We start from the raw sequence: 18,625 nt of genomic DNA, 5'->3' as shown, positions 1-18,625 counted from the left end.
TGTGTGCTGTTTGCTTGATGGTTGGTGTTGTATATTTGTGGTATGATAAATTTTGAGATTGTTAGTCAATTCAAAGAGCTGAGAATGTAGACAGAGTTGATTCAACACCCGAAGTGCCACTTGCGTTGACATTCTCAACATACTGTTCTTTGAACGTGTCATTTGTGATTTCTTGGAGCAGGGGCGTCGGCATTGTTGCCCAATGAATAGCCCAATTTTGTACAATGCGTTAACAGTTTTCTGACAGACGATTCTCCTTCATTTTCGTTTTGTCATCTTATTTTCCAAATGTCACCATTTCAGAATTTTTACATTCTGTTCAATGCTTTGCATTTGAACTAACGTGGAGGCGTTTTGCATATTTTTCAAATAGAAAACGAGTAGTTTCATTTCGAACCTGTTGCACATAAATTGTTTGCCTACTCTGCCAACTTTGCACTATTGTCTGCACGCGAACGATCGAAAAAGCAGTGGAGAATTGGCGTTGAAACTTTTCTCTTTTTTTTTCTTTGTAGCCGTTCTATATGCGCGTTCAATTTTCAGTTCCGTGTTTGCTCATGTTTGCTTTTACAAATTTGCAATTTTCAGTGTCTCTCGAGCAGTTTGAAAGTTGCGACTCTTGCTAAAATGCCACTATACAAGTTGGTTTACTTTCCTATAAGGGGTAATTTTTCGCACACGCATACTTTGCATAGTTTTATTACCATTTGTGTACCTTTCAGGCTTGGCAGAACCCATACGACTGTTGCTTCATGATCAAAGAGTTGAATTTCTTGACAACCGTATTCAGCAAAAAGATTGGCCCGAAATAAAGTCCCAAATGGTTTTTAATTTTTTTTTTTGAATTTATTTAATGAACTTTGATTAGAAAAAGTTTAAAATATGCAATTTAGTTGTACTGTTTGTTTTAATAATTTAAATATTCGATAATATTTAGTTGTTCGGGCAAGTTCCATGTCTTTATGAGGATGATCAGCCGATCGTTCAATCTGGAGCTATAATGCGTCATCTGGGGCGTCGATTTGGTGGAAATTTAAAATTTGTTTTCCATAAACGCAATTTTCTTAATATTTTAACTTTAGGCTTGTATGGAAACGCAGAAGAAATGACTTACGTCGACCAAATATACGAGGGCGTTGTTGATTTGCGATTAAAATATGCTCGTCTGATATACAGCGATTCTTTTGTAAGTAAAATTATAGTTTTATTTAGTGATTTTAATTTTAACACTCTTTTATTGTAGCATGAGTCAAAGGGTAAATTTATTAACGAAGTGTTGCCAGATGAATTGGCGAAATTTGAAAAAATACTTACAGGAAAGAAATACATTTTGGATGACGAGGTAATTGATGAATTTTCATTTTTGGCCATTGTAAAAATCATTTTCACATGAATAAAGTTTAATTTTCCCATTTTTCAAATGATAATTGTGAATACTACTTTGAAAATTTGAATAAATTGAAATTTATGAAAAGCATTTTTTAGATAACCTTTGCCGACTATGCATTGGCTGAACTTCTGGACGTGCTTTTGATACTTTCGTCAAGTTGCTTGGAAAATTTTACAGCACTGACGATTTATCATTCACGCTTTATGAATCGTCCAAATTTGAAAAGATATTTGTCATCAGATATTCGTAAAAATGCTAAGATAAATGGGAATGAAAACAAATGAATTTAATTATTTATTATGATGAAATTTCTGCTGGATTAGGGTTATTCGTGTGTGCTGTGATATTTATATGCCGTTTTCTAATGGGATTGTGATTAATTGTTATGCGATCGCATAGTAGTTTCAGATTACTCTAGTGAAGATGATAATTTCTGTGTATTTTAGGGTTTTGTATTTGAATAAAAAGCAGTTTCAATTTGTTTTTGCAGTTCTTCTCAATTATAATCATATAGAATATTAGGAATATTTTTCAGGCGATTTTGTTATTGATAAATTTAAAAGTTTGTAAAGTGTCTTCCATTAAATTATTATTTATCATTCTCTTATTGCTAAGGAACTTGAACTGTTAACAAATATTAATGCCTTTTTAATGGAAAAAAACAGATAAAAATATTTTCACAACTTTGATGCAAAAGATTTAAGAATGTGTGTCTACTTTCATTATCAGCTTGTAGCTTTTGAAAAGTTACAGTATGTTTTTGCATTATTAGCACTTGAAGCAGTATTTTAAATTTAAGGTAAAAATCATCGAACTTCACGTAAAATTCTGTATAGGGCGCGTAATAAAAAGTAATAATTAAAAGAAGAACCAATGAGGTACAGTAATTATAAGTCACACTTCAAAATTTTTTACGCATACCATATGCAAAACAGTAATGTTACAATGAAATCTTTAAAACTAAATGTTTCAATTTTTTGAAGTAAAGAGTAAATTATAGATTATCTTTTTTAATAGGCATTAGATTTATTTGATAAACTTGATTTCGAATTCACTCGATATTTATGATATTTTATGGGAATAAGGTTAAACCTGAGTATTTTTGAAATACAGTACATTATTATTTATCATAAGTTCATCATGCTTCTGGAAGTGATGTTTTTTATATTAATAATTTTACATATGTGTAATTAAATTAAAATTTTTATATTTTGTGAAGTTTCGCTGCATTTATTAATCTCATTTTTGACTTTACAATAAGTGTTATTAGTGTTGTTACATTGTTTGCTTAGCATGTAAAATGAATGTAATTGGGTTTTTATAATTGTTGTAAGTGATGCATGTTATGAAGGTTCGTTCTGAGGTGTACGTTACAAGTTTTTTATGTAACCATGATGAAGTAATGAAAAATTATTTTACTCTTCAGTAGTATGGTTTTGAATTGATTTACCGTAATGTGAGTAACATTTTATATTATCGAAGTTATTTTTAGTTTGTAGTATGCTGCTGAAAATATTGTCGAGTACTTGCCGTGTTTACCGTTAAATGTTTACTACTAATTTTTGTTAATCCTTGAGCAGTTAATCTTTTGTAAAAAGGAAAAAAAAGTGTAAAGTATATGAAAATTTATCCGTTATCTGATATTTTAAAAATTACTCTCGCAGTTGTTCATTGTTTTACTTTTACATGTCTTGCACTACTGCAACATTTCCACTGCTTTTATTGCTGTCTAATGATAAAACTGTTTTAGCAAGTGACATCATAACAGTGCAGTTGTACAACTTTCGAACATTTTATTTATTGAAGCCATGGCGAGTAAGTCATTTATTTGTTACAAATTGTGTTACTTTTAAAGCGTTGTACTTGGGAAATTTTCATTTTATTTTGCTGTTTTGCTTTCATTTTAATCAAAATTGTTTCTACTATCGTTGTTTTTTTTTATTAATTTTATCAAAAGCGAAGTGATTTAAAAGTTTTACATTAATACCATTTTACCTGAGCAGAACTTTTATTCAGGTGCTTGATATATTTGAAACATATATTTTGTTTTGATATGTTTAATTTAATTACAATTTCAATTCTTTATCAATCGAATAAAGGGCGTTTTTTTATGAATTTGTTCTCATTAAGTTGAACAGTTGCACTGCAGTTAGGAGTGGAAGTACTGATGTAGAAAATGAGCAGTGAAAATATCCATTTGTGTTGGTAGAATATTTTTATTTTAGAATTCCATTTGTCGGGTGAACATTTCTGAAAATACAGTTTAGCCATCCATGCTTACACTGTTTTTTTTTCAGTCATTTTTCGCTAACTCTTTTGATGTAAGACGATGATAGTGTGTTCATTTCTTATGTTTGTCATTTTTTGTATTGTATCTCGTGATTATATTTTTTTTATTTTGAAAGTGGAAAAAAAATTAGTTTGACTATTTATGAGTAAGCGTAATTGTTTGGTTACTAATTTTAGTGATTAGTAATTGTTTAATTTCGGTGTGACGAGGTCAGGTTTATTTTGTATATAGATGATTGCATCAGAAAACGTCGTTCATCGTTGAGAAATTACAGCTAATGCTGCTTTACCATTTAAGGCAGATTATTTTTTTTTCTATTTTTTGAATTCTCATTTAGTTAATCGATATTGTTTTTTAAGTGAATTTGATTGATTTTGCAAGTTGATTCATCGATTTTGATGCAATTGTAGTAAAAGGTGTAATAAACCAAAATTTGACTGCAATCATCTGGTATTTGTCGTTTGGAATTTGATCCTTGTTGGTTGTGTTTCAGAAAACGAACGAAGGTGGAACGAGAAAGTGCATTTGGTGCAGATTAGCAGCATCTCGCCGTTGTTGACCCGTGAACAGATTTATCACATGTTTTCTTATTTTGGTCGTATTGAAGAGTTTCGCATGTATCCAACGGATACGAACCAGACTAATTTTATCGGACAAACCAAACTTTGTTATATTCGCTATGTGCGATCGTCGAGCGCTGACACTGCTCAACACATGACCAATACGGTGTTCATCGACCGGGCGTTGATTTGCGTGCCCGTTCCGGAGGGGAAAATACCGGAAGAAGATATGGCATTGATGCTGGGCGGTCCAACGTTGCCTGGTCAGAGACAACTTCCGTTGGGTGTGGTTAGCGAGACAAGGCATGTTGATGGTCGAGATTTGATTGTGACCATCGATCCGAAGTTGACTCAACTGGGCCTACCTGCATATCCACCGTTGTCGGGCAGTTTGCCAATGTCGACTGTGGAAGAGGTCCGAAGAACAGTGTTCATCAGTGGACTGGCTGCGGACGTGGATAAGTACGATTTGATGATGTTCTTGAATGACAACATTGGAGAGGTAATGTACCTGCGCATGGCCGGTCGTCGGGATGCAGCCCAGCGTTGTGCTTACGTGGAATTCAGCAGTCAGCTGTCTGTAGTGAACGCGTTGCAGAAAAATGGTTTACTTTACAAAGGACAGAGATTGAGGATGTGGCACTCGAACACGTCCATTGCGAAACCGCTGGCCAAGACGTTGGACATGGCCAAGAAGGAGGTGGAAGAGGCGGTTCGCCAGTCGGGCATCCTGGCCACGGCGGCGCCGTTCAACGAAGACGAGGTCGACCGGCTGATCCAACGCGCCAACTCTCCTCTGTACCACCGTGGGTCGAGGCGCCATTCGCGGCGACGGAGTCGGTCCAGACGTCGTTACAGTCGAAGCCGAGATCGAAGCCCACGTACACCGCCTCGACGGTATTTCATTCGGTCGAGCACACCTCCGCACCTGAGGCCCAGGAGACGGTCCAGGAGGCGCGACAGGCGACGGAGGAGATCGAGCTCTAGCAGTGGTTCGTCGTATCATCGTTCACGTCCCGAAAAATCGACCGCACGCAAAAATGATTCCAGGGAACAAAAGTCTCCCAAAAAGGACCCCGTAGCGTCGTCGTCGTCGTCTTTCAAGCGCAGCAGAGGATCCCGCTCACCGGCCGAGACTAGCTCTAAAGAATTGAAAAAGCGAATTGAGATGGAATCGAAATTTGTCGAAAACGAAGCTGATTTAGTCAATTTACAGCCGAATGAGGAAAAAGGAAAAGAAAAGAAACATGACAAAAATGATTCGCCTAAACGTTCAAGTAGAAGCAACGTAAATGATGAAGCGAAGCCCTTATTTATGAAGGCGAAAGCCAGCAGTTCCCATCGTCGTCATCATTATCGTCATCATCGTCATCATCGGCTGCAACAGCAAGATTCAAAGCAGGATCCATCACTGACGAAGTCCACCAAACAGCATAATGATTCAAAATCATCAAATGATTCACAAAATTCCAAAGAAAATAAAAGTGAATCTACTATCGATGGTAAGCAAAACTACATACAACAATGATAACTGTTAGTACAGATGTGTGGATTTAGATTCCGATTCGAAAGAGAAAAAAGCTGAATTGTCCACTTTGACACCGGAAACTTTATCAAAGAAGAAATTTATCAGTGGGCTTGATGAGCTGTCGGTGAAAGGTTCAAACAGTGACAGCATGAAAGCGAATACAACCGATGAACAAGAAGAACCGCCACCTGAAAATAAACGTCATCGAAGTGAATATGATTGTGCTGAAGTGACTGAATTATCGAAATCCGAAAATGAAGGGCAGAATTTCAGTTCTCCAATGGTTAGGCTGAAAAATGAAACTGTCAAAATTGATGGTGGTGCAACAATGGTAACCGCAGCAGAAGCAGCGTCAGTTGAGTTGGAAGAAAAGAAAAAGAGTCAAAATGATGAACGGTCGGCAGCGGATGAGGACGAATCGTTGGAGTTGGACCTCAGTGGTGGTCGGTCTCAGGTGGAGATTGACAAGCAGCGGTCGAAAGAGTCGAGTTCGAAAAAGCACCACCGTTCGTCGGAAAAGAAAAATCGCACTGTGGAATTGTCGAAATCGTTCGAAAAGGGGTCTTCCTCGTCCAGCAGGAGAAAGCCGAAGAAGAAAAATGACCGATCTCCGACTCCGGACCGAAAAGAGGACCGGCACCGGAGGAGGAAATATCAGCAGGATGCAATGGAATTGTCCAAGAGAAGCAGAAAGGTGGAGTCCAGTGGACAAGATCGTAAAGAGAAATATTCGAAGAGAGGTAAGCGGAAATCGAAACGCAGATCCAGCAGACATGGCAGAAGTACACGACGCGTTCGCAGTTCTTCATCATCATCCTCCACCACAACTTCAAGCACTGATAGCCGTAGTTGATGATAACGAGAAAAAGCAAGTAATTATTTTTTAATTTATTTTTCAATGTTAAATACAATATTATTCCTTGTTAAGCGTATCGATTTCTTTTTTTTTCCTCTCTTTATTAAATTTGCTATATTTGTATAATAATAATATGTTCATAGAGGCCGAGATGTTATTTATTTTGTGCGGAGAAATGTTTCTCCTTTGCCACTTGTAAGCGTGCTGGTGTGCGTGTTTTTTTTCCTACTAAATTAGATAAGAGAAATATACGACTATAAAAAAAGTGATAAAAGCTTCTTCATTATCGAAAATCAGCAAATTTTCGCATTTTACTATAGATTATCACACTATATATATATATACATCTGCATTGTTGTTATTTTACAATTTTGAAAGTGGCTTCAATGGTTGTTCGAAAGTAAAGGAGTTGAATTTGAAAAAAAGTGAATTCAAAAAAAGTATATGAAATTGAGTTGTTTTCTGTTTTGGGTTTTGACTGTGTGAAGTTGGGGGGGGGGGGATTATTTTTCGATGAACTTCAACTTGACCATGTCCAACTTGCAGTTTTCGATGGATCATCGTCAAATTTATTAGGCGTGTTTTGTTTCTAATTTATTGCGACATATGAATGTAATATATTTACGATGCAATTCATTCGAAACATATAGCAAACAGTTGTATCAGTTTTACGGATGACAAATGAATATTGATTGTTCTTTATCTTTCTTTTAAACAAAAAAAGTTAAGTCTGATTTGTTATTTTTGTTTTACCAATAACATCCGCTGGGCTTTTTTTCAGTTGAATTTTTGACGAAGTGTTTGTTTCACTGATGCAGATCCAGGGTTTGTAGTCATGGTGGTGATGATGTTCAAGTTGTGGGGGTATTTGTAATATCAAAGTGTGCTGTAGATATTGTAAATCATAAAAATGCACGCAACTGAAGCAGATGAATGATGTGCTGCTGTTTTGATTGTAAAATGCATATGTGAATGGGGAAAGATTTTCAATTTGAAAACGGGTCATTTCTGTCCCCAGCAGGGAATTGCAGCGTCTGTTTGGGATAAAACATGTTTTGAAATACTGTTTTGGTATCTAAACTGGGGCTTCTTCCAATTTTTAAACGGAGCATTTATGAAAACGGGTGTGGTTTGAAAATTTTGATTTCCACTTTCCAGTGTGGTAGGATCATCGGCGGAAAAATTTTGCCTTGGAAATGTGTTTCTTTACAAGGCTATTGGGCGCGGCTGTGGCGACACAATGGCGGCAGGACAAAACTAAAGTGTTGGGAAATGGGTTTGTTTGACATGTGACGCCTTTGTTGTGACAAGTCGTTAATTTTGGTCCATGCGCAAGGTGAAGGTGAAAGCTTCATCAATTGCAGTTCTCAGCCAACGCCCTACTAGTAGTAATAGTAGTAGTAATAGTGGACCGACCATTCGTTTCCTTTTCCCGGCTTGTGTGGTCGTTTTGCGATGCTGTGAATTTTCCAACAAGCCTCTCTCACTTTCTGTGTTTACTTTTAACATTCATTATGACAAAAGCATCATTGTAACCTTTATCCTCGTTCAAGTGAAACGTTTCTATATCATTGTCTATTGAAAATGGAAAAGTTTTCGAAAAATGTTTCGTCTTCAGGAATTTTCAAAAATTTTCCAGCATTACATTTATTTTCTTTTTTAAATAAATTAAAAACAAAGCTATTTTGAAGAATTCTGTTGTAAAAAGGTTCACATTTCAATATTTGAAACTTAATGCAAATTTGTACAACAACTGTATGCACGCACGTATTCCAATGCACACACTGCATTGCACTGTGTGTTTTTTTAGAAACTGTGCAACAAATATAAATAAATAAATATATTCAGAATAATGTGATTGTTATTTATTCATATTTTCATGGAACTAATTTTTTAATAGAATGTGTATTTTCAAAAAAAAAGATAAACCCCAAAAGCAGCTTTGATATTTTCCAAAAATGAAATGAAAATTACGTTTGCTCGATATTTATATTTTGCTGCTTGTGTAATAGTAATTCATTTTGAAATAAACAGTGCATCATTATTAATTATGTTTTATTTTTTAATTTGGTTGTAAATTTATCATCTTTATCACCTGCCAGTGGTAGGCGCGGCCGACGATTAATAACGATATAACGTTTCGTTGAAATTTCGAACAATCTATTTATAAATCTAACAATTATCTAACAGTTATATTAAGTAACGTATAAAAACTGGGCAATTTCTTGGTATTTTTGTTTGAAATTTAAAATTTAAATCTACCACTAGTGAAAGTCTAACAATATTGCAAATTTTTTGCAGTAGGAAATTAATTTTCCACTGAGCTAGCAGGACAGATATATGACACCGGTAGTGATGTTGGTGGTTTTGCCGAGGGCATTTTGTGGCTTTGCAAGACGATCCGAACAGTATATCACATTATTGGCTAGTAAATTGCATTTTAAAGTCCGTTGAAGCGTTTCTGCTTTTTTAGCCGCATTTATTTATTTACTGTTTGCTGTTTTAATTTCTAGACTATTTTCAAAAAGTTGTAGTATATTTTCGATAAAATAAATAAACAACTCTTTACTATTTTTTTTTCCAATCAAACATGTTTGTTTGTTGCGAATGAATTTTGAACAAGCAAGTTCAGAAACAAGGCAAAAAAGCATGCTTTTTTCTTGTCCACGTGATAAAATAAAAATCCTCGTTGATTGAGTTTCGAAAGCTACTGTTAAATTAATTCTCAACAACGCGACTGCGTACGTTATCACTAGTCTGAATCGGTGTGGTGTTCGATGTTACATTTTTCAAGCAGACCTTTTGCATGTTAAAGCATACGATTGATTACTTTGGTTTTTTTTCTTTTTGATGCTGTTTTCTGATTTTTTTTTCAAATGCCTATTCATACGGAACTTCCTGAAAGTCATATGGCACATTTGTAACGGTTGCATCGTTAATCCAATACAATACTTCTCGTAGTATTTTACCTCATTCCAGTTGCAATTGCTTGCCGGATATAATTGATTATCTGATTCTTTCCTTATATCTTCTTCTTCTTCTTCTTATTGTTGTTGTTGTCGTTGTTGTTTTAATGAAAAAAAATGATGAGCAGTTTTGTAAATGGTATTATCAAATTGAAGAAATGCCGTTGAAATAGTATCTGTTGCCTGTTATTGTACCCAAGAGAAATTGCATCGTTCTCATGATAATTTGATGGAAATTTTTTTTGAAAGCATGACAGAAAACAAACAAAGTTAAAAGAAACCTGGAAAGGAAAAAGTGTCATTTCGATTTCAGCGAATGCTTTTATTGAAATGAGCAGTTCAACGTCACGTTTCACGTATTAGCAGCTGTTGGAAGAGTGACTTTTTCGTAAATTAATTTCCTCGTCCCCAGTACATTAAACAAATGTTTATTTACAATTAGTTTTTTTTATTGTTTCATTTGGTTTAAATTAGGCAAATGATTAGCAGAAGCTGAATTTCGAGATGGGTCATCAACTTTTTTGGGTGGAAAAAAAGTTACTCGGTTTCTTGGTGTAAAGTTGAAGATGGAAAGTTCTTGTTCATTGTTCTGAATTAGTTCAATCAATGTTTATTTTCAAAATCGCTGCTTCCATTGGAAAAGCTGCTAAGCCGAACCGGCACAGTTTCAATCTTTCATGCAAATTAAGCGAAACTTCCTAATCCTAAAACAAATATCTGCTTTGAACAAACAAATCGAGCGCATTTTTCATAGGCTGCTTTCATTGTCGACTGGTGCATTGGATGTTTAATTTTGTTCTGTTGACAAAATTATTAATTAGTATTTTTCAAATTTGACCAAATTGTTCAACTTAGTTTAATATTTTATTGAGTTTGGTTGGAATTTTCTATTATTCGATTTTCAAATTTTCTTCGTTAATAACACGAGCATAACATTCATCAGAAATTATTTAAGTTCAGTTTGTATTTTTCAAGAAAATAAATTGCATTAATTTTCACCAAAAATATTTCAATTTAAACGGGAAATGCCTCTTTTGGGCAATCTGATTTGAAAATCAGCCATCTTTCTTATTTTGAACACTATTCCACTTTGTTACACTAAAAAAAAGTATCTTTTGCCCGTTGACATCAGTTCGCATCACTCTGCATCAACAACAACTTTCCATCATTTCCAGTGCTGTGTGTTCGAATTCAAAAACGTTCTATTCTATACAAGCAGATTGATTACCATCTTAAGAAACGTTGTAACCAGAGGATTAATTTTGTAGTTGTTTGTCAAATTTTTTGAGTACTCTAAAAATAATACTAACATACTTCAAATTTGAATACATCTGTTTTGAAATTGCAAAGCTATTTTTGCACTTTCGCTGATATTTCTGTTCGATTGCAAACGTCGAACTTTCTTTGCTTTCTTCGAAATTTATGCTCTTTTTGACAAGCTTCAATGTTTTTGCATAAACATGAAGAACATAAAAGCAAAGAAAGATGATAACAAAAACCAGATGCATTCTACATGAATGACAAAATACACTTCAACAGCCCGAAGCAAATCTGAACAAAACCTATAACTGAAATCGTCTTTTATTTATTTGTTTTTTCACACTTTGAAAAACATTAACATTAAAAAGAGAACTTCTTCGACAAATTAATGCACTTCCATTGAAATATCTAAGTTGTAAGTTAAAGCTTAAAAAAAATCCATCACTTTAATTTTAAAAATACTGTCAGCAATCAACTGTAAACAAATCAATGAATATCGTTTTTTATGTTCAAACAAGTGACAATTGTCCATGAAGTTATAGTTTATGTAGTTTTACATTTGTAAAAAAAAAGATTTGCTGAGATCGTTTCACTTCGTATTGTAAATATTATAAAAGATGCCTTGATGGACAGCATTTTTTTTGATTGTATAAAATTATGAATTAAAAAAATTCAGACGAAGAATAGGACTTCAGAGATTTTTCCTGCAAATATCTGTCAAAGCTTTTGTAAAATTTGGCTTTTTTGTCAACTGTTTGATGCCAATTGATAAGATTGAAATCGCTGCTTGAAATCAGTGATGCGTACCACTCCTTAGCCGCTTCTGTTGTCGTCGTAAAATCATTTTTCCTGCAGGAAATGGCACTTTGGGGCCCAAACCTGCTCATCTGCTGTGGCAATAAGATTTGGCTGAGCAAGTTTCTGCTCAGAACTGGTATTTACAGGTTCTCTCTTTGTTTCCTCATGGTCCGGCTTCCTTCCTTCCTTTCCAGGTTTCTCACCACGAAACCACTACTTGACAGGGGGCGCTCTGAACTACGGTTCAAACCATGCTTCCAACTTGTAGTGGAGTCACAGGCCAAAGATAAGCGTACTTTGTCTGGTTTCATATAACCTACATAATAGATGTCATAACTTGTCCCAATTCAATCGTGCCACTCCTTGCGATAAAAAATGACAAGCGACTTTCCAAGCGTATATAAAGCAACGAACAGCGGCGGTTGTTCAGTTGTGTTGGAGTAGTAGCAGTCTTTCCCTTTGGCGACTGCAATAAAGAAATTATAACTGTGCAATTCCATAAGTCTTGTGGAAATTCTTCAAAATGACACCGCTTATTGTGGTCGCCGCGGTTGCGCTTTGTCTGTTGGATTCATCCAGAGCTGACCAGTCCAGCTGGAGGTTAACCAAGCGCAAGCTCTGTCCTGGTGGCTACACTGACGGTATGGAGGTGAGTATTTGGTAATTTGGCGATATGAAGTGAAAATTTTATCCCGATCCATGCTACAGGTTACCAAAGGACGATACGTGTATCATTGTACTAATGGTAAGCTCAGGCCCAAAGGTTGCATAACACAAGATGGAAAACAACTTAGTCTTTGGGAAACGTTCGCAGTGTCTGGATATCAGCTGATGTGTGCTTTGGACAAAAACAACATCCTCTATTTCAAGTATGTCGGCTGTGTTGTCAATGGAACAGTATATTATTCTCGTGACACTTGGGCAGACCGCAGCTTTTGGTATATTTGCAAACCTCTTGGTGAAACACTTGTTATGGAAGTTGGTGGTTGTGTTTATCATGACCAGCGCTATCAACTTGGTGAGGAGTTTCCAAAGGGAGATTTTTTTTTCCAATGTTATCGTAAAGCCAACGGCGCAACTGCCATCCGTCCAGTGGCTTGCATTCACAAAGGGCAGCGTTATAGCATCGGTGATACTTTTGAAGAAGATAAATTTTGGTAAACAGCTGTCACCATACATTGCTATAATATTGTGAAAATGGGCTCCTTTTAGGTATGCATGCACAATTGAAGCTGGCAGAGCTGTAAAAAAGTGTGTAGGCTGTATGCATGATCACCAACGTCTGATGGACGGTGATCGGTATTTTGTTGACAACGCAATTTATCAGTGTACTGTTCGTAAAGATCACTCAAATCATCAGCTTGTTGGTTGTGTTCAGAAAGATCAGAACCGAGTTATTGAACGTCGACTTGGTTGCCAGTGGATTGATGGAGTTCCACCGCATAGATTTTTACGCAAATGCAGTCAAAATGACGACAACGTGCTGTTGCAGACAATAAGCTGCTTTTATCAAGTACAGATTTTGTTATTTACCGTTGTTGCCTAAGCGGCATATTCAATCCAATCCTTGCATTTAAGGTGGGTGAAGGTTCTTACAGCATCAGTCCTGGCTGCTTCCGCATTATTGGCGATAAGGGTATTGCATGCGTCAGTCGAAATGGAGAACCAGCAATTGAGGAATTTCCTAGTAATGACTTATACAAAGCATACTACAAAGGCGTACGCCCATGCTGAGCACTGCTTAACTTATTTATGTGTTCATTTACATTATTTTACAAAGCAGTCTGGTCGAGGTAGACTCCGTTGCTTTTGCTTATGCATTACCGCTCTAATATACTCTCAAAATTGTATACATATGAAGACGTGTTTGTATAGAAATACCTATAAATATATAAATAAATAAATAAATATAAATAAATATATATATATGTGTGTGTCTGCAGCATGTATTCCCAATTACATCACATTCGGTCATTGTGCCCTTGCATATTTTTTTAAATAAACAAATCGTGCATTTGTACGTAACTGCACGTGCATGTGCTTTGCTAGGATTGGGTGCGCCTGTCAAAATCAGGGTGGGGCTATATTTTATGTGGTCGTCTGGCGTCGATTTGTCGCGCCGCGCCTAGCTGAGCTCTTGATAAGCCGCTGGCCATAGCGTGATATTAATCATTATGCTCAGGGCAATGAACAAAAGGTGTGGCGGCCCTATTCTCTTTAAGACCTTGAAAGCCAACTTAAAATAATCAAATGTAACTACATAAAAAGTGTCACTTTTTGATAAAAAACAGCACAACATGGCTAGAATTTATAAGCAAAACAGACAGTTTTACAATACATGCGTTTCAGAATGGTGATAATGAACCTTGAAAAAATTGAAAAATTTTCAATATGAATTGTGTTGTATGAAAGTATGCAAAGTTGTATGAAAGGTGAAAAAAATCTGTTTATGCGAAATGCAATGTTTGTTCATTTGTTAATTTTAGCGAATGTGATTTTTTTTAAGGCAACATTTACAGAAAATTCAAATTTATGGCAGAAAATTTCAAACTGGATCATTGTTTCAAGTGAGCATTAAAGTTGCAAAGAAGTACTATAGTTGTTCCAAAGTATTTGCTTTGTTTGAGTGCTTCATCTTTGATGCTTTAATGCTCAAATTTTTCTTGCCTTAGGATGTCGGCAATGTCAACTGTGCCCTGTCATTGTACTGATGAATGAAGCGTTGCAAACAGTGCAAGCCTCATCAGATCAAGTGCTGCCACGTGAAAGCCACTTTTATTATAGGCCACCATCGTGAAAAAGTACTTTATTCTCAAAATAAAGTCATAAAATATCTCTCCTTATAAATTACAATGAATAAATAGCTAGTATACAGTGATAAAATAGCGATAAAAATCTAGTTACGCTTGCGTTATTACTTTAGTAATAATGCATTGTTGTGTTACTGAATAAATTTCAAAGAAATTTTAATCTGAACATGCATCTGTATGTTCAAATTAAGGATCATTAATTATTATTTTATAAAGCGTTCTGTAAAAAAGTTATTAACATGAAAGCAGCGTTGAAATAAATAAAATGCAGTATTTACTCTGAACAGTAGCTCTGTTCAAATGATTACACGAATCATTCATTCTATAGTTGTATTAGTAATAATCATAAAACAATGAACGGGTAAAAAATGTTAAATACAAACAAAGGCTATTTTCAATTCCTTTCAAAAATTTGAAGTACTGATTAAACTTCAAATAATTATTAATATTTTATTTTTCCATTCAACTTTCCTTTAAATTGTAGTAGCATTGATTCGTTGTTTCTTCAAGCAGTATTTATGTGTTCATATATTAATTGTACGTTGGGTAACGCTTTCTTCGCTAGTGTAGTATTCCTTTTCTCAAATTCACAAAAAACTACGCTAACGTAATCTTTAACGCTTAATCAAAGATTCTAGTTTAATTTCGTTCTATGAAAAACAACTTTCAAAAGATGAAAAAGTGATGCTTGCAAAATGCTTGTCATTTAAGTAATTAATGATTTTGTTTTAAAAATGAAATTCGAAAAGAAAATGCCAGTTAATACAAAATAATAATATGGTACTGTAATTTTGGAATATTTTTACTTAGAAATGAGATCATGTTTATTCTAGACACTGCACCCGCTGCAATGATAAATAACATTTAGTTCCCTCCTTACCCCAAGCGTATAAGGCCGCAGAATTTATTGTAATTGGTTTCAAAGTTTATCTGAAGGGAATTTGACGGCATACAGTTATAAAAACATCTGAAAATAATAACTTTATAGGATATTAACAACGTTATTCTTAAATGAAATTGCTCTCATCAAAACTGCTTTCTGTCAAAATTTAAAAACAACAAAAAATATCAGCATCAAAATGTGAAACAATTTTTGCATTACATTTGAATAAAATTTTATTGAACATCTCAATTGCAATTACAGATGCTGATTTGAATGCTGCCATTTTTAATAAAGTGCGTTATCACTAAAAATCTTTGGAAAATGTGAGCACTTAAAATGGTATTCAGCTAGCCAAAACAAATAAGACCAAAAACCATTGTGCATGCATGTTGCTAGCGTGAAATAGTACAGAAGAAAAATTATTAGCAATTATACAATGCCTTCAGGTCAACAGATAAGCTAACGTCCAATTCAGAGGAAACAATCAAAGAGAAAACTCAGTTAGAATGAAATGGATCGATCATTCTGTTTATTCATAGCTCAAAAGTTGGTGAGTGTTCTACGAAGTGCCTTGACACGCTATTCCTGAGATACGAAGAGACTCCACATTTTCAGAGGTATTCTTGTTCAAAAATTTACAAAAATACAATTTTCTAAAAAAATTAATTGTAAGATTATTATAAACCATAAGCAAAAAAACGAAAAATTTCAATTAGCATGACTAACATTCGCGTCCAGTGAACAGTGAAAATACAATCACATAAAGTAGCAAAATTATACACCGCGCAAAATCAATATGCGAATATGTTTTATTCCATGTTCAACTATCGCAATTGAAGTCAGATTTTAAGGATTTCACGAAAATTTCGAACTTTCATGGGCTTCACTTTTGCAATTTATGCAAAAAACGGCAAAAATTTTTTTTTCCAAAGCACTTTTTTAACAACTTTTTTTCCTCGAATTTTTATGACTGCTAGACTTCCAAAGTGATCACTGATGATACTATGCATAGTTTCACCAGAAATTGGTCAAAAGCTGTGGAAAAATGCGCCTGTAAAGATGGCACTTTGCGAATCTTAAAAGAATGGTAAGCTACCCAGTATTTTCGTCCCACCTCGACAGCTAGGCAACCGGGATCGCCGAATATAAATTTGCTGTACTCCGTTAATTGTTTCCGATCCACTGATGCCCATAGAGTCCATTTTTGGAATCAAGGCTTTTCACGAAAAGTGCAAATTTCAAGGGCTATGGACTTGCTTTTAATGAAAAACGGCGAAAGTCCTTTTTCGAAATTTGAAGTTTTTTTTTATTTCTAGACATTCACAATGATTATTGATAATGTCATGCAAAGTTCCATTAGAAACTACCAAATAGTTTTGCAATAAATGGACTATAAATTTCTCTACTGTCCATCTTAATACACAGGGAATTAGCCCATCAGCAACTCTCTTTCAACGACAGAAATAACGGGCAATTTATGCACATGAGGCATTTTTGATATCGAATCTATTAGATTTTTACTAATTTATCATTTTTTTACGATCAATCGAATGGAATGTCTGAAATTATTGCTGTTAAATAATCATTATTTGCTGCGAATGAAAACAAAAGCGTTGGAAGTGTTTACTTTGCTGAAAAGCAAACATTCCATGGAATGCGGTACCCATTACCATTTATTTCATTTACTAAACTTCTCATTGATACCAAATGTGTGGCTATTTGAATTCACTTTCGCTAAGTAACAATGATATAATGGTGATTTGCATAATCAGTACAATATGCAGTTCCCCAGGGTGAAAATTCATTCAAAATGCAACGTAATTAAATAAATTCACAATTCATGTCAAACTTTTGGGCCCATGTATGGTATTTGTTCGAATCCTTAGAGACATACAACAGTTTGCATGGTGAAACTTATTCCATGCTCCTCAGAAACAACGGCATATTGTAAAACAATTTTATAAATATTGCAAGAAATTGTGCGCCATTTATAGGTATGTAAATTTTTAATAACCCCCAATAGATGATTTTTTCAGAAATTTGATATATTTGTCGGTTTGAGCATTTGAAATTTATAGAATGAAAAATACTGGCATATTGTCGGTAAATAGCTTTCTAATGTGATAATTTTGGATAATTCTTATCTCTGAATTGTAATAAGTCAAAAAAATTCAGTGAACGAAGGTTCTTAATTTTGAAAGTTTCTGTTGCTTTAATGAAAATCAGGGAGCAATTCTTATTAAGGTCAATTCATTTTTTTGGAGAAAAACATTGATAGTTTTGTTGTAAAAATTAAAGACATCATTCATTGTTCACATTTATTATACTTTTAATTTTTATTCCTATTTATTTCGACTTCGTTAAAATCTTATTTCGGTTTTACTTTTTTATATATCTTAACAAACGTTCCATCCGGAGCTGTCGGTATAATTTTATAATAGTTAGCGAATAATTTTCTACCGATATAAATCAATTGAATTAATTTTTGGAAAAAAAAAATTTTTCTCAAAAATTGCAAAATTTCATGGACTATAGACTTGATTGTTTTTGCGAAAATCAGCGAAAATTTTGTTTTCGAAATTTGGAATTTTTTTTTGATGTTTTTAGTTTCATATTGATAAAGTAAAGTGTTTTCTAGAGCTTCAATCTGCTTTACACAGTTGTTGAGGAATAAATGGCCTCTGAATTTGGAATACTGCTTTTCTTATTACATGGGTATGCTTCCCACTTTTTTCTGGATTTCTCAAAAATTGCAAAATTTCATGGAATATGTATATATTATGGTTGTTCTCGCGAAAATCAGAGAAAGTTCTTTTTTAAAAATTTCCTGTTTATTTTAATTCTGGACATTCATAATGATTACCAATATTGTTATGCAAAGTTCCATTAGAAACTACAGAATAGTATTCGAATAAATGGGGTCTAAATTTGTCTATTGCCTATATTAATACATAGGAAATTTGTCCAACATTAACTGTCTTCCAACGGCTGCGATTACTGCTAATTTCTGCACATGAAACATTTTTGATAACAAATCTATTAGATTTCTACTAATCTATCGTTTTTTACAATCAATTGAATTGAATTTTTGATATTATTGCTGTTAAATAATCATTATTTGATGCGAATCAAAACGCAAGCGTTGTAAGTGTTTACTTTGCTAAAAAGCAAACATTTCATGGAATCCATTTACGGTTACCATCTTTTTCATTGTTTAAGCTCATGATTGATACCACATGTGGCTATTTGAATTCACTTTCTCTAAATATTCACAATGCAGTGGA

The 18,625-nt window shown here is 34.3% G+C and overlaps 4 protein-coding genes across 4 annotated transcripts; 3 read left to right on the top strand and 1 right to left on the bottom strand.

Annotated features, from left to right (window-relative positions):
- The first annotated feature begins 1,105 nt into the window (after positions 1–1,105).
- On the top strand, positions 1,106–6,621 carry Tsp_05431 (putative splicing factor, arginine/serine-rich 7). Its single transcript, XM_003371706.1, has 5 exons — positions 1,106–1,186; positions 1,244–1,342; positions 1,486–1,636; positions 4,174–5,528; positions 5,779–6,621. Exons 1-5 carry the CDS (start codon positions 1,106–1,108, stop codon positions 6,619–6,621), a joined length of 2,529 nt encoding a protein of 842 aa, XP_003371754.1.
- Positions 6,622–12,171: 5,550 nt separating this feature from the next.
- Positions 12,172–13,382, top strand: Tsp_05432 (conserved hypothetical protein). Its single transcript, XM_003371705.1, has 4 exons — positions 12,172–12,297; positions 12,357–12,777; positions 12,908–13,161; positions 13,227–13,382. The coding sequence occupies exons 1-4, from the start codon at positions 12,172–12,174 to the stop codon at positions 13,380–13,382; spliced, it is 957 nt and encodes a 318-aa protein (XP_003371753.1).
- Positions 13,383–14,347: 965 nt separating this feature from the next.
- On the bottom strand, positions 14,348–15,624 carry Tsp_05433 (putative CheW protein). Its single transcript, XM_003371704.1, has 5 exons — positions 15,584–15,624; positions 15,339–15,425; positions 14,737–14,780; positions 14,553–14,592; positions 14,348–14,459 (listed from the first exon to the last, which is right to left on the bottom strand). Exons 1-5 carry the CDS (start codon positions 15,622–15,624, stop codon positions 14,348–14,350), a joined length of 324 nt encoding a protein of 107 aa, XP_003371752.1.
- Positions 15,625–18,462: 2,838 nt separating this feature from the next.
- On the top strand, positions 18,463–18,485 carry Tsp_05434a (zinc finger protein; the record flags this gene model as incomplete). Its single annotated transcript, XM_003371703.1, has 1 exon — positions 18,463–18,485. A coding segment is annotated over exon 1 (23 nt), but the record flags the coding sequence as incomplete, so codon positions are not given.
- Positions 18,486–18,625: the final 140 nt, after the last annotated feature.

The sequence above is a fragment of the Trichinella spiralis genome, assembly GCF_000181795.1.
Source record: "Trichinella spiralis strain ISS 195 chromosome Unknown Scfld9, whole genome shotgun sequence".
In the NCBI taxonomy this organism is placed as follows: Eukaryota; Metazoa; Nematoda; class Enoplea; order Trichinellida; family Trichinellidae; genus Trichinella; species Trichinella spiralis.
Note: the sequence above shows the minus strand (reverse complement) of the source record. Positions and strands in the feature narration are given on the sequence as shown.

Excerpts from the sequence above, each read along its gene's own strand:
- Tsp_05431 (XM_003371706.1), top strand. The coding sequence starts at position 1,106 with ATGACTTACGTCGACCAAATATACGAGGGCGTTGTTGATTTGCGATTA. Across the intron at positions 1,637-4,173 it reads ATATTTGTCATCAGATATTC|AAAACGAACGAAGGTGGAAC; the intron begins GTAAAAATGCTA and ends GTTGTGTTTCAG. Across the intron at positions 5,529-5,778 it reads AACGTTCAAGTAGAAGCAAC|TACAGATGTGTGGATTTAGA; the intron begins GTAAATGATGAA and ends GATAACTGTTAG.
- Tsp_05432 (XM_003371705.1), top strand. The coding sequence starts at position 12,172 with ATGACACCGCTTATTGTGGTCGCCGCGGTTGCGCTTTGTCTGTTGGAT. Across the intron at positions 12,778-12,907 it reads AGGGCAGCGTTATAGCATCG|GCTGTATGCATGATCACCAA; the intron begins GTGATACTTTTG and ends AAAAGTGTGTAG. Across the intron at positions 13,162-13,226 it reads CAATAAGCTGCTTTTATCAA|GTGGGTGAAGGTTCTTACAG; the intron begins GTACAGATTTTG and ends CTTGCATTTAAG.
- Tsp_05433 (XM_003371704.1), bottom strand. The coding sequence starts at position 15,624 with ATGGCAGCATTCAAATCAGCATCTGTAATTGCAATTGAGAT. Across the intron at positions 15,426-15,583 it reads TCTGTAATTGCAATTGAGAT|ATGTTTTTATAACTGTATGC; the intron begins GTTCAATAAAAT and ends TATTATTTTCAG. Across the intron at positions 14,781-15,338 it reads TGCGGCCTTATACGCTTGGG|AATGAATGATTCGTGTAATC; the intron begins GTAAGGAGGGAA and ends ATACAACTATAG.